General features: G+C 34.2%; 1 protein-coding gene across 1 annotated transcript; it reads right to left on the bottom strand.

The window, feature by feature from the left end:
• Positions 1–6,294: 6,294 nt before the first annotated feature.
• LOC111897474 (protein LITTLE ZIPPER 3) lies at positions 6,295–7,345 on the bottom strand. Its single transcript, XM_023893435.3, has 2 exons — positions 7,266–7,345; positions 6,295–6,761 (listed from the first exon to the last, which is right to left on the bottom strand). Exon 2 carries the CDS (start codon positions 6,757–6,759, stop codon positions 6,535–6,537), a length of 225 nt encoding a protein of 74 aa, XP_023749203.1. The 5' UTR covers positions 6,760–6,761; positions 7,266–7,345; the 3' UTR covers positions 6,295–6,534.
• Positions 7,346–14,389: the final 7,044 nt, after the last annotated feature.

Consider the following 14,389-nt stretch of genomic DNA (forward strand, 5'->3'; position numbering starts at 1 on the left):
TATGAAATGAACTAGTTTGACTATGAATTCAAAAAGTTGAACTATGAAATGCAGACAAGTACATTCTGTAGTATTGTCATGTCGGTCAGTGAAATTTGACTATGAAATGAACTGGTTTGACTATGAATTCAAAAAGTTGAACTATGAATTTAAAAGGTTAAACTATGAATTTTGATCAGTAGAGATACAATATTTTCTATTTATAATTGCATTTGTTTCATATTGCATTTGTGTGATGATTGTAGAGCACTATCATCGGTATTGAAAATGAGTAGTTACAGCGAAAGAACCTTTTCTCAATAACCAATTTTCTTACATAACCTTCAAAGAACAAATCCTAATACCTTCACAGCCATTAAGAAAACTGATACCAACCGCTTTCAATTCTGTTTTGTGGCTTTAGGTTGTGTGGTATAACATATTTCTTTTATTGAGTTATATAATATTTCATGGTAATGTATCTCGATTAGTTTTTACTTATCACTAATATGTGTTCGTTTTTATGTAGATTCGTACCTTCCTTAGGTGCATGATACCGCTGATATATGTGGGTTATTTACCCCTTCTTGGGAGCTTTCTGACAACAATGTACTTCGCAGTGGCTTTAGATGGAAATCATGAACCACTACTCTTAGCAATTGGTTTGGGAACCTTACAGTGTGAAGAATCATGGAGATGGTTCATGATGAGGTTAAGAGATTGTTTAGGTGAGGACATAGAGGTTGGTTTCATAAGCAACTCTTCTTCGTCACGATAACGAACATTTTTACGTTTCGCATAACTACATGCTCGATTGAACCATGTCACTTCTTCCTTTACATCCGTCCACTTAGTAACAACATCTGATTTTTCTCTTTTTTGTCCTTCTCCCATCTCATGGTTAAACAAAGATGTGATGCGACTCCATTCATCACCAATTAGGCAATACGAGGGAGCAAGTAACGATTCACCATCCTTAACACTTAGCCAGGATTGTGTTAGAACTAACACCTCGTTTGTCGTCCATGGCCTTTCAGAATTGGAACCAGGTACTTCATTCGAAGAACTTGCTGCATTCGACGACATTTCTAATAATGGGAATTCGTTTCGTTTAGGTGATTTGGGTGTTTGGTTTATAGATCTTAAACATCTATTTATATAAATAAATAGACTATGAATTAATACTTTGACTACGAAATGGTTATATTTGGACTACGATTTTCAGCTTTATACAGTGTTTTGTCATGTCAAACTGTCATTTATCTCTTGTCACTTAAGGGTCCCACTGGGATGTGCAGGTTACTACAGTGACTTGTCATTACTGTCTAGTCATTTCAAAGTTGGACTTCTCATTACTGTCTAGTATGTATAAATACCACTTATTGCTCCAATTTAATACAATATCGACTTTATTATGAGTTCCTCACACAAATTTGAAATTTGCTCATGCAACGAAGTAGATTGTTACTACTGTGATTCGGTTGACCCTTTTTTTACACCCTCTTCAGCCGGGCCATATATGTGACATGAAAATTTTGAAGAATTAAAGAAGGCTAAAGCACAACAAGAAGAGGACAAAGAGTCATCCCGACTTCTCACTCAACTTGCTAATGATATAGATTCGGAATGCAAACAAGCTCAAGAATGGATTGACCTCAATAAAAACAAAATCAAAGAGCATAAAGATTGGATAAAAAAGAGTAAGAAGGCAATCAAAACGACTGAAAAACGGCTTGCTGAGAAGGATGAGCAGTTGATACACATTATGGTAAAAAAGGATCGTTTCGAAGACAAAATGAGAATTAGGGATGACTATATAACAATGGAGAAAGAAAAGTACCCGTTGCAGTTCCCTGAGTTTAAAAATTAGTTACAAAGTTGTTGTAATATTATCATGAAACAGATTAGGTTGCCAAAGGATCGTTTGTTGTTTTTTTTAAATAACATGTTGTAACTGTTAAAATAAATCTGCAAACTATATTTTATAATATAAAGGCTTCATTAATTGTTATAATCAACAAACTTAACTAAAATATGAAAGCATAGCAATGTCTTGTAAGAGTTAATAAAAATATTACAATACATAATAAGCTAACAACTCGTCATTACTCTTAATTTCAAGGTTGTTTTATATCAAAATCAGCGTTATAGGTTTGTGAGCAACCCGCCGAACCACCAATACTATATGTCATTTCTGCAGTAGAAATTATGTGACCTGCTCTGCTACCGGACGCCCTTCTAGTACAATTATTTCTCGTGTGTCCTAGTTGACCACATGTAGAACGCTCTTTTATAATTGGACCCTCGCCTTGGGATGGAATGCGGTCTGTGTTTCTTGGCCTGCCTGGCTGACGTTTATCCATTATAGGTGGCTTAACAATCATCAAATCATCGGGGATCTCCCATTCGGATGGCTTCGGCAGAGGGTTTATTAATTCCTCATATGTTTTCCTCAGTGTTTCAGTAAGGTAAGCTTTTAATGCAAACCTCGAGCAGTCTTGGTAATTGTTCACTGTTAAACATCTTATGACATGACCACAAGGTATCCCATCAAGTTGCCAATGCCTACATGTACATGTCATATGTTGAAAATCAACAATCACATTTTGTGCCCCCTTTTTGACCTCGCATATCGTATTTGAGATCATGCGAACATCCCATTTGGTAAAAGTTTTCTTGTTTTCTTTTACAACTTCATCCGCCCAAGGGGTAAGTGTTGTTGTTGCTTCCGCTAAAAAAGCAGCCAAAATGAAGAAGTTAAGATCAATAACATCAAAACTAATAAAAAATTAATATTACAAATTTACTTAATACTTGCAAAGTTACGTCTTTGAAACCACCATTGTTGCATTGTAGCACGAAAAAAATCGATCAACATAAGTATTGGCACCTTACGTGCGTGTCTAGATAATGCATTTATAGACTCCGCACTGTTGGACGACATAAGATTGTATCGGTTCCCTTTAAAATATGCCCTTGACCAGGTTTCTGGATTTATACTTTTTAAGTACTCCCATACTGGTTCTTTTGTCTTTTTCATAACATCCATGGCAGCATCAAAAGCATCAACTGTGTACGCCCTACACGCCTCCCAAAAAATTCCTTTAACCGTCTTACTCTTACCGAATCTAGATACTATGTTGAAATACAAATGGACACCACATATTCCATGATGAGCGTGAGGAAAAATGTTGGCAACGGATGTTGCTATAGATGGAGACCTATCAAATATAATTGTAAGCTCCTGCATATTTCCTATGCAATCATGTAGTTTTTGAAAAAACCATGTCCAAGAATCGGTACACTCATTTTTGCATATACCATATGCAACCGGTAATATTTGGTTTTGTCCGTCCTTAGTAACTGCAAGTAGCATGGTACCTTTGAACTCGCCCTTTAGGTGAGCTCCATCTACTACTAGGGTCGGCTTACAAAAATTGACAAAAGCTCGTACCTACAATACATTGTATATCTATTCAAATACACCAAAATAAATATTAAAAAATTAAATTAGGATATGATAATACTAACCGAGCAACCGAGTGCGACGTACAAAAACTCAAAGCGATCATCAGCATCTGTTTTAATATGTGTGACAGTACCCGGATTATGTTTGGCCAAGTTGTGACAATACGCCGGAAGTTTGGTAAAAGAATCCTCTTTCGTACCCCTTAACGACAACAATGCATATTGCTTCGCATGCCATGCCTGATGGTATGAGATATTGATATTCAATTGAGCATTCATATCATTAACAATTTCTTTTCCCCAATAAACTCTACTATAGTCTTCAGCCAAAACATCAGCAACATATTCACCAAAAACATATTTGTTTGCTTGTCGATGATTAGGTTGCAACAATGTTGAAGAACATGTGTGTACATCAACAAATTTATTCACTTGGAAAAGTCCATCAGAATTTTTAATTGCTTTTGCTCTTAGTAACCAAGAACAATTTTTCGAAACACACACAACTTCATACCTTGATTTGGTGGATCTACTTGTCCTCGTCTGGAAACCTTCTCGAAGACATTTTTTTACCAATACACCGCTTTAAAAGTTCTTTGTTCTTAAATATACTCTCACATTGAATCTTTTGAAGATTCATGTCTACCATCTGTGTTGGGATATCTTCATTAATATCAACTGGCCATGCTGGTACATGGGGCATACCGTGAAAAAGGTTATCGGGAAACTTAGCTTTAACTTCATCACCCAACTCATCTCTATCGGAATTGCTTTGTAGCTCAGTTATATCTAAACATACATCATCAACATCAACATAATGCCCGTAAACATGATTTTTTTCATTTTTTTGACTTGATTTTTTTTTTCTTTTTAGTTTTATCTACCACACGCCGATTCATAAGTTTAACTTCTTGTTCGGCAACATCATCACAACGACCACCCACATGATTAAGATATGTACCAACATCATCATCACCAACAGACTTGTAATTCCCGGGATCCACATAGTGAATATGTGAATAACTAACATTAACATTTTCAGCAACACTGTGAAATTGAGGTACACTAGGAGTATTGAAAGTACCTATCGGATCGTTGCTCCCTTTATAACTGCATAAATTACCAACAAGCTGGTTTCCAATTTCACCACCCCCATTAACCTCCTCAACTTCATCAACCACCACAAACACTTTCACAGCCCTTCCTCCACTACATTTGATTACGTTTATCAACATTCTAACATCCATGTCTTCAACTATAGCTATATAATAATTTAATTCAGGATGGTGGAAACGAAGACTAATTCTATATTTGTCTAACAAACCAATTTTGCTTCTTACCAAAGATACAAAATCACTATAACTAATATACTCAGAAAATATCAAAGCAAGTTCAGAAATACCTCCCTGTGGACATATGTATTCCAGATTAGTTCCATTAACTTGCCATCTCCCACCGGTTACAAGACAAACCAAATATTCAATCATTTTTTGAGCAAATTGTAGAGAGAGTTTCTAAACAAATAACAACCAAAATGATATTTTTTTTACAAAACTTTTTATATAGCAACATGATTTCGTAGTCAAACCAATTCATTTCATAGTCAAACTTAAAAAAAAAATAATACAAAAAAACCACGATTTCGCAGATAGAGTGAGAGTATTTCGCAGATGGACCTATTCCATCTGCGAAATTACCCCTATATATACAGCAAAAATATTAAAAAAAATTAATTAATTCCACCTGCGAAAGTACAAGTACCTAAAGTACAGCTGTGCTTTAGGTGCTTGTACTTTCGCAGATGAGAAGGTCATTTCGCAGATGGGACCTTCTCATCTGTGAAATTGCTGGCTATTTTTGTAATTTCGATTTTTTTTGGCTATTTTTATAATGCAATTAGTGTAAATGACTACTTTTGTCATTTTCTCTAAAATCTCTTAAATTAATAATTTATTTAAAATAACTTATTAATAATTTTAAGTTTTTAATATAAAAATTTAATTAATTTTATAACCGTAGTTCCCACGGGTTATAAAACTAGTGAGTATATAAATACAAAGACTTTTTATTCTCGTGAGACTTATAGCACAATGACTCTTTCTTGCACTCATGGGGTGCAAATACGACCAAATTGGGTTGAGTTCACTAATTTGTGTCCAAGTGTGCATCTAGGTACTAATCCACTACGGATCAACCAAAAAAGTTTAGGAACCTTTTTGCAAACAATTATTTTTGTAATTGGAAATTGTTAGAGAAAATTTCAGTTACAAAATTGTATTCAATGAAATTAGTCATAAATTTTGGTCATGATTTCTTGACTAATAGCATTCATTTTTCTTTTGTCAATTACGTATTGATGTTTAATACTTCTGTTATGTTTTGTTGTATATATATAACGCATTTTTGACCGATTGAAATACACCAGATGCAACTATGTTCTCCAATTTTGCTTCTTCATTTTCTTGTTGATGTCAACGTAATCTTAAAGATTCAAACGGTCTATAAAAACCGCTATGTGTAGTATCTTAGGAAACAAACATACATAAATTAAATGTGTGAATTTGTTTCAACGATAACATGTTAAAGGTTCAACGTGATCTTAAAGGTTCATCCATTTGTTACATTTTGTTTTTAACGAGAAGCCAATCGACATCAACACCACAACCCCCATGAGTAGGAGAAGCGGGGCACAATGTGGGCAATTAACGACCAACCTAATCTATGACTTTTAGATAATTTTTCTAAAACACGCCATTGTTTAACTAGATAAATTTTAGTGTCAAAAACCATTACTACCCTTCTAAAGTTCTAATCACAACAACACATCCGTATTTAATAGAAACATAATAATAATAAATGTAAAAAGTAAACCATTAACTGAAATATGTAGAATAACAATACTACCCCTCTATTGACTCTAGTTACATAGATAACAGAAACTGCAAAATATCTAGCAAACTAGGATTCTGTTCCTTTGATTCCTATGCTATTCTCAGTAGAACAAAAACATCAAAGAGGGTAGTGAGAGATGATGTCCCAAAAGATGATTTTCATGTCCACTTTAGTCATTTAACTGTTTTTTCTTCTTCAAGGCTTCCTTGAACTTGAAGTAGCTTTGGTATTAAGGTTGAGGTCAGCGTAGGAGTCAGGGGCATTATTGACATTTTGGTTACCCATGGTGAGCCTTTGCTTCAACTGAGACAATAATGCTTGATTCTCTTGGTTAAGAAGTTGCGCTTTCTTCCTCAGTTTCTCATTCTCTTGCATTATCAAACAGTTCTCCATGTAGAGCTTTGAATTCAACCTTTCCATTTCTGCTTACAAAAAAAAAAAAAAAAAAGATTCAGCTTTGACTTTTGAGTAAGTCAAAATGAAAAGGTTTTGTAGTTGGAAAGTTGTCAACTCTGATCTACCCATTATAAATCAAATCCTTTACATAAACAAAAACTGTTTCGAGTTTAAAAAAACAAAAGTTGACATTTGTCTGAAGTTGGCAACAATCTACTTGCGAATATTTATCAAAAGTGAAAGAAAGAATCGACTACAACTCATTCGTGATTTCGATAATCAAATGTGCATAAACAAAAAACTGTGTTGTGTTTTTGTCGGAATCCATTGAAAGAACTATGCATTTCCTTTTAAATGGACGACAGAAATACACACACAAACACACACTAAAAGGTGAAAACAAGGCAAAATCTACACTAAAACAAATGTTTCCATGTAAGAAAACCTCGTCCACCTTCTGCTAATGAAAACAGAGTTTAGAGAGAGAGAGAGGACCCACTTCTCTATATATTTTATCAAGAAAGATTTACCTTTGAAGAGCAACAAGGAAAAAAAACTTCGATTTTTGGGGTGAGTTCTAGTTCTGTTTTCACAGAGCAGAAAATGGGATCTTGTGAGGGGCAAAACGAAGGGTAGGAGCAGTCAAATATATAGTGGAAAACGTAGGGGGTGGGTGGGGTGGGGTGGGGTTGGGGGGTGGGGGGACATGCACCTCAAACTTGCCCACAAAACTAATCATCATGCAGATTCTGAAGCAACAAGGGAAGAGAAGAAGGCGGCTTGTGTAGGCCAAAGGTTTTAATGTCCTTCGTCTTCTACTAATGATGAGTGGTAAGGGTAGGGGTAATTTAGGTATTTTGTTAAGGGTGGTAAAGGGTCAGGGGTAATTTGGGTATTTGATATGAGGGGGGTGGTTCAAGCTCAAAATGGTCGTCGGAAGATTCGCAATGATGGTTTTGGATTGGTTCGAACCGACGAACCCTTACCCATCATCACCACCGCACACACACTTCTTCACCATCGATTCTCTTTTGTTTTCTTTCATTTGGTAAGTTGTTCATTTTATTTTTATTTTTATTTTATTAAGAATATAGTTTGTTACAAATTATAGTTTTTTTTTTCTTTTCAAATTGAGATTTTCCTTTTTTATATTCATAGAATAACTATAATCATTTTATTAAAATTAATGATCGGTTTACTAATTTGCCTTTATATGGTTTTTTCAAACTTCTCTTAGATAAATTTGGCGTATAAAATGAACAATAATTACTAAATAAAATATACATGTATTAATCACTTACATTGTAATAATTAAAACGAAAAATAATCATCAATCAATGTGTTTTTGTATGAACTTCAAAGTTAGACACAACGTAAAATGTTTCACTGTTCAAATGCACGTTTTAATACGGCATTTAGATCGTTACTTTTGCATAAATATATCATGATTTGTGAAACGACTACAAAGGTTACCATTAATTGTGTAAGAATATTTCTCGAGTTTCTTTTTTTCAAATCTTTCGTTCATGCAATCATACATACATAAACACACGGATGTTGTGTGATGAGGCATATAATAAGAAAACTCTTATAAGGCAAGAGAAACGCAAAAGACTTTCAAAAAATAAGATAAGTAAATATGAATCACCTATTTCGTTTTTTTATTATGTCTTTATGTGACTTACATGGCAGTTGAATATTGCTTTTAATATGATGTCATGAGCGAATAGAACGAGCAATTAAAAAAGGATCAAAAAGGATGACACATTAGTAGGCCATAAAGGTTTCTAAAAGACCATAAACATGAATTATAGTTTCTCAGATTTTACTTTATTAAGAGTAATAAGGATTGCTTAGTAGGCTAAGTAATTTCATACACATAGTGATTGAAAGCATAAAAAGTTTCAATTTTGAAGGGATGAAAAGGGAAAAAGGGAAATGGGATGATGAGTTTATGGGTTATGAGTGCATTACATGAAACATGATGGCATGACACATGGGCTTTTGTTTGTGTACTTCATATTTGTGTTGGTAAAAAAAAGTTTGATTTTCTATAGACCGTAATTATAAATTATGGGCTTTTATTTATTGATATTTTGGTTCTTTTAAAGTAGTACTTTTTTCTATTAACTTTTAATAAAAGATATTTAAGTGAAATCTTATAGTATATATATCATATATATAGTTTACTTGTACTGAAGAGCATCCAAAAAGATATTTAAGTGAAATCTTATAGTATATATATCATATATATAGTTTACTTGTACTAAAGAGCATCGAAACAATATAAACTGTTCATCAAAAGTTGTACATTGATTAGGATATTAGAACACTCAAAATCACAATTTTTGGATGTGAAGCTTCTTGATTGCAAGTTTCAAGATGCCAGAAACTCGTTTTGAGCCTTAGGAAAAATTGTGGCACGACTAGCTATTCGAATATAGAGACACTTGGATTATGTCATGTGGTGTGTTGGGGGGCTTAGTCGCGGGGTGGCCACATCCACGATAGTTTCGTGTGGCTAACTATGACCATATCTTAAAAGTGCATCTAATACATTATTGATTCTTGTTTTATGAGGCACAACTTCGAGTTTGAGAGCAAAGATGGCAATTTTAAGCATTGGAGCTTTAGATCTTTCCAATTCCTTTAAATTCCTTCGTCAGTATCCCATCATCTATTGTAGGATAAATCATTATTCGCTTCAAAATCCTCTCAAGTCTGTGATTAGGGTTTACATTAGTTTGGAAGCTATGAAGTTCATGCATGTATAAAACTATTGTATATTTGCTCCTTGTATTGCTATTTAACAATGTATACGTTAAAAAAGTCCACGGAATCAAACTTAATTGCAACTAATTCCATATTTTATATTTGGGTTTGAACCATTTGTACGTAAATATGTTAAATCATGATGATCTTATATTTCAAAGAGTTAATATGTGCAAAATTTATATATAAACTTACAGAAATACAAAATATGGCAAATTGTGTATGAATTTGTATTACGTAACACGGAATGACGGAAGGGTTGATTTGAGAGGCAACTATTTTTATTAGAAATGATAATACGTTTCTGGCCTTAAATTTTGGGAACCAACAATTTAATATTGTTAGGTCTCGTTGTTTTGTCTTAGTCTTTTGTGAAAGGTTTAATTGTAATACTTTGTCTTAAATGTAATGTTTGTTCCGAATGTATGTTAGTTTCGGAATGTGTTTACTTAAGGTTTTCAGAGTGACAATGCTTAATAGTTTGTATCACATATCACTGCTTATGTGTCATAACCTTATTGGTTATTGTCTACTCAGTAGGCATTTTGCATGTTCTTATATGATTCTATGTAATCGAGCTTCTTACTCTCAATGAATTAAACATAAAATTATTTACCTTCTCGATCTTACATCACATTCACTTTTACATGATATTCATGATTTCTTAGTAATCGAACTAATTAATCGATCTTACAACTGGTATCAGAGCAGGAATCATTGATTTCTATTCAAATCGATTAATTCATTTTTGCTCATCAAGTTCTTCGTGCATCTTCATTGATTTTTCTCAGATCTTTTCCGCATTTTCAAATTCTTTGCACTTTGATCTTGATATCTTTTCTCTAAAACTTGTTTTGATTTGAATTCCTTATATGACACATTGATTTGATCATTGTTCATGTTTTCTAAAATCATGGCGAAAGACGATCCTCAAAGTGTAGCATTCAAGTTAGTTAGCATCATTGGTTCTAATAGCATATTTCCTACTCTTTTTCCAGATGATTACGAAGTATGGGTACTTCATATTGAGGATTATGTTGCCGGTATCGACAAAATTGGTTCTCATGTTTGTAGATCGATGATTGTTGGTCCACACTTGTTCTCAAAGATGAAGATGGCAGTTACATCCATTGTAGAGTATAAAGCACTTCTTGATAAATATTCAGATATGAAACTTGAAGAGAAGGAGAGGGTTAGATATGTTTTGAAAGAAAAAAGAGAAATTTGTTTTGCTCTTGCTCCAAGTACATTCCGATTGGTGAGTTCCTTTGAAACTACTTTCGAAATATGGGAACAATTAAAAGAAGTGTATTTTAGTAATAATAAACAACTTGATTCTCTTCAAACTTGTTTACTTTCGAAGTTTGGATCATTTAAGAAAAAGTCTGGTGAAAGTATTGATCAAGTGTTTGAAAGATATAATTAATTGGTAAGTCGATTAGTGAATTATGATTTGAAGCGTCATGAAACAGAGAAGATGTCTCAAGTGGTTGGAATTCTAAAAGCTCATAAAGAAGAGGTGTATAATGTTACAAAATCAATTGCTAATGTTGGTCCTTTGGCTGTGGTTACAAAAAAGAAGTTCTAAAGGTGAAGAAAAAAAAAGTTACTGTAGATTTTGATTCTGATGCGACTGATGATGAGTGGACAAGTGAGGAAAAGGATTTAATTGCAAGTAATCTGAAGAAGTTCTTTAAGAAACATTTCTCTAAGTTGAAGGGTTTATAGGTTATCAAAAACATGTAAAGTTGAAAATATTAACACTTAAGTCCACATACAACCTATAAAGGATCTATGTTTTCACTAATTGATAGCAATAAACTATGAACATTAAGAATCCTAAGGAAAACTTATTATAATCAATATATTGTTGAGTCCAGAAGTGTTGCGTCATTGGGCTCGGTCCTTATCCCAGTTTTGTTACCGGTTTGGGCCTGTCCAACCGTGTTTATTTTATTAGGGTTTAGTATTTAATGTGCATGCATGCATCCTTAGTTATCATCGCTTTCATTATTACTCTCATTGATTGTACTACAAACCCTAGCTCGTCTCTACAGTGGAAGCTCTTCATCGAGCTCTGCTGAGGCGTGACTACATTTGAATCATTAAGTATTACATTCCATCTTGTGTTTTCTGTGTTTCTTTGTTTGTTTTATTGATTAACTTGTTGAAGATCTAATCGATCTAAGAGTTTTACCACTCATGAATTGGTATCAGAGCAGGAGACTATGTAATCCATACACATCACTTCTGTTGAAGAAGATCTTAGGGTTTTTCCGCTTTGATTGATATTGTTAGAGCTGTCATTCACTATTGACGTAGTTCTTTAATAGTCAATCTCACCCTAACATTATTTACAAGTCTGATCTTAAGCAGGTTTTTGATCAAACATCATCATGTCCATGGATGATTCCTAGTCAAACCCAATCAAGACCTCCAATAGTATAGAATCGATGACATGGATTCCCATATTGTATACTCAAGATTATGAAGTCTGGACGCATCACTTCGAAGACTACATGATTGGTTCAGAAGATAATGTATACTTGATCTGGGAGGCGATTACTGTAGGTCCATTCGCTCATTCAAGCACTTCAAGAATTGTTAAAACTCAAAAGGAGTATAATCAGCTTGTTAATGATGTGAAAGACATACCCCAAGATGAGAAAGAAAAGTTTCAGCGCAACATCAAAGCTTTAAGGATGATTAGGTTTGCATTACAATCAGACATGTTTCGGTTGGTAAGTTCATGCACAATAGCGACAGGTTGAAGGCACTGTATTCTACGGATGAAGATCTTAAACATTCGATCAAACTTTATTACTCTCAGAATTTGGTGACTTCAAGCAGAAGCCTGAAGAGAAGTTTATTCAAGCCTTCGATCGCTTTAATCACCTCCTTAGTAAGATGATAAAGCATGGGATAGAAAGGAAAGTCATCAAACAGAAGGTCACATTCATGAATGGCGTTAGACCCGAATAGATGGCTGTGGTGTCTACTGTGAAGGCACACGAACAATTCAAGGCTTATTCTCTGGCGAAACTGGTGGGGATATTAAAGTCACATGAGAGTGTAGTGACTAAAGAAATGAATGTGGTTTCTAGCATGCAGTTATTGGCTCTAATCTCCAAAGGAAAGAATGCTGCTGAAGAAGAAGAAGATTTAGATCTTTCTGAATATGATCTAACAAGTGAAGATTTTGCTTGAATGGTGTCAAATCCCAAGAAGTTCATCAAAAGAAGGTTCCCAGCCAATCAGAACCGAAACTGGCAGGGAAGTGTAAGGGTCGAAGTCTTGTAAAGAGTCGAATAGTGTTTAGTCAATTTCGTATGTAACATATTTGCTAAGTCAGTTTCATACGAAGCTTAATAGTTTTAGACTTAGTATTTTTTGTACTCTCTATTTCCCTATTAATAGGGACTGGGCTTAGATTTAGATATACGAGATTTCCAATTTCGTTGTCTATTTTTGTAATCAAGCTTATTTGAGAGTAATAAAAACTTCAAAGTCTTATTTACTTTCTGAGCTCTTTACATTGATTGATCTTGTTCATATTTGATTTCTCGAATCCAATTCTTCTACAATTGGTATCAGAGCAGGAATCAAACTGCATTGATCTGATTTTCATTCTGAATCATCTGATTTTGAGTCATTTTTTTGTCTCAAAAGTTTCCGCGCTTTTGTTTCTGAAAATCACGTCTTATCTACAGATTTGATTAGATTATGCATTCAAATTGTATAATCGGGTGATCGATTATAAGGTTCTGATCAATTTGTTTGATCAAATTGCAAATTCATCAAGTTTTCTGTGATTTCTGAATTTTTCTCGTGTGTTCATCAATGGCGAACTTCAACATCAACACAATGACTTCATATTCCCATCTGCTCGGATCATCAACCAAATTTCCAATGCTGATTCCAGAATACTACGATCAGTGGGCCGATCGTATGGAAGACTACTTGAATGGTCTGGATGAAGAGTTGTGGAATTGCATCAATGGAACAGTTCAACCTCCATTGAATGTTCAAAAAATAGGTTCATCTGGAACTACTTCTACTGTCGGAGAGCAACAAACAAGACTGAAGAACAACGAAAAGCGTTGCATGAGAGAGTTAAGAGGTGATTTGCCACCTGTTGTTTACAACTACATTCGTGGTTGTAAAACTGCTAAGGAGATCTGGAATACTCTCAAGGAAAAGTATCAACGAAGCGACAAGACTAATGTCAATTCTGTTAAGCAGTGTTTGGTTGAGCTGAAGGAGTTTAGACAAAAGGAAACTGAAACAATTGAAGTTTACTACGATCTTCTGAATGAGTTGATCTGCAGATGCAATCGCTATGAAATCACAAGGTCCTTAATGGAGTATAATCTTACTTTTGTTATGGGACTTAGGAAGGAATGGAGGAGTGTTAGTATGATGATCAAAAATCAACAGAGCTTCGACAGTTCATCTTTGAATGATGTACACAATCAGTTGAAGACACACAAAAGTGAAGTGTATGAAATAATGGAAGAAGCGAAACAGAGTTTACGAGGACCACTGGCTCTGGTTTCGAAAGTGTCTAAGGTGGAATCTGCTGAAAAGGAGAATTCAGATGAAGAAGGTTTTCTCTTGAATTCAGATGATGAAGCTGTAGCTTTTTACTCGAATATTCGAGTTAATTTTTTTTTCAAAAAGCCTTTTAATCCTAAAGGAAAGCAGAGTGAGGTGAAAGGAAATTTTATGAAGTCCGGTGTAGAAGAGAAAAAGAAATTTGAAAACTCTGAGAAGAATGATGACAAGGTGAAAGAGTTTAAGGCAGAAAAGAAATTGAAAGGGGATTATGGTGTAGATTGTCATTACTGCAATGGTGCGAATCACTTTGCAATTGATTGTATGC

Source organism: Lactuca sativa, chromosome 2, assembly GCF_002870075.4.
Source record: "Lactuca sativa cultivar Salinas chromosome 2, Lsat_Salinas_v11, whole genome shotgun sequence".
Lineage (NCBI taxonomy): Eukaryota > Viridiplantae > Streptophyta > Magnoliopsida > Asterales > Asteraceae > Lactuca > Lactuca sativa.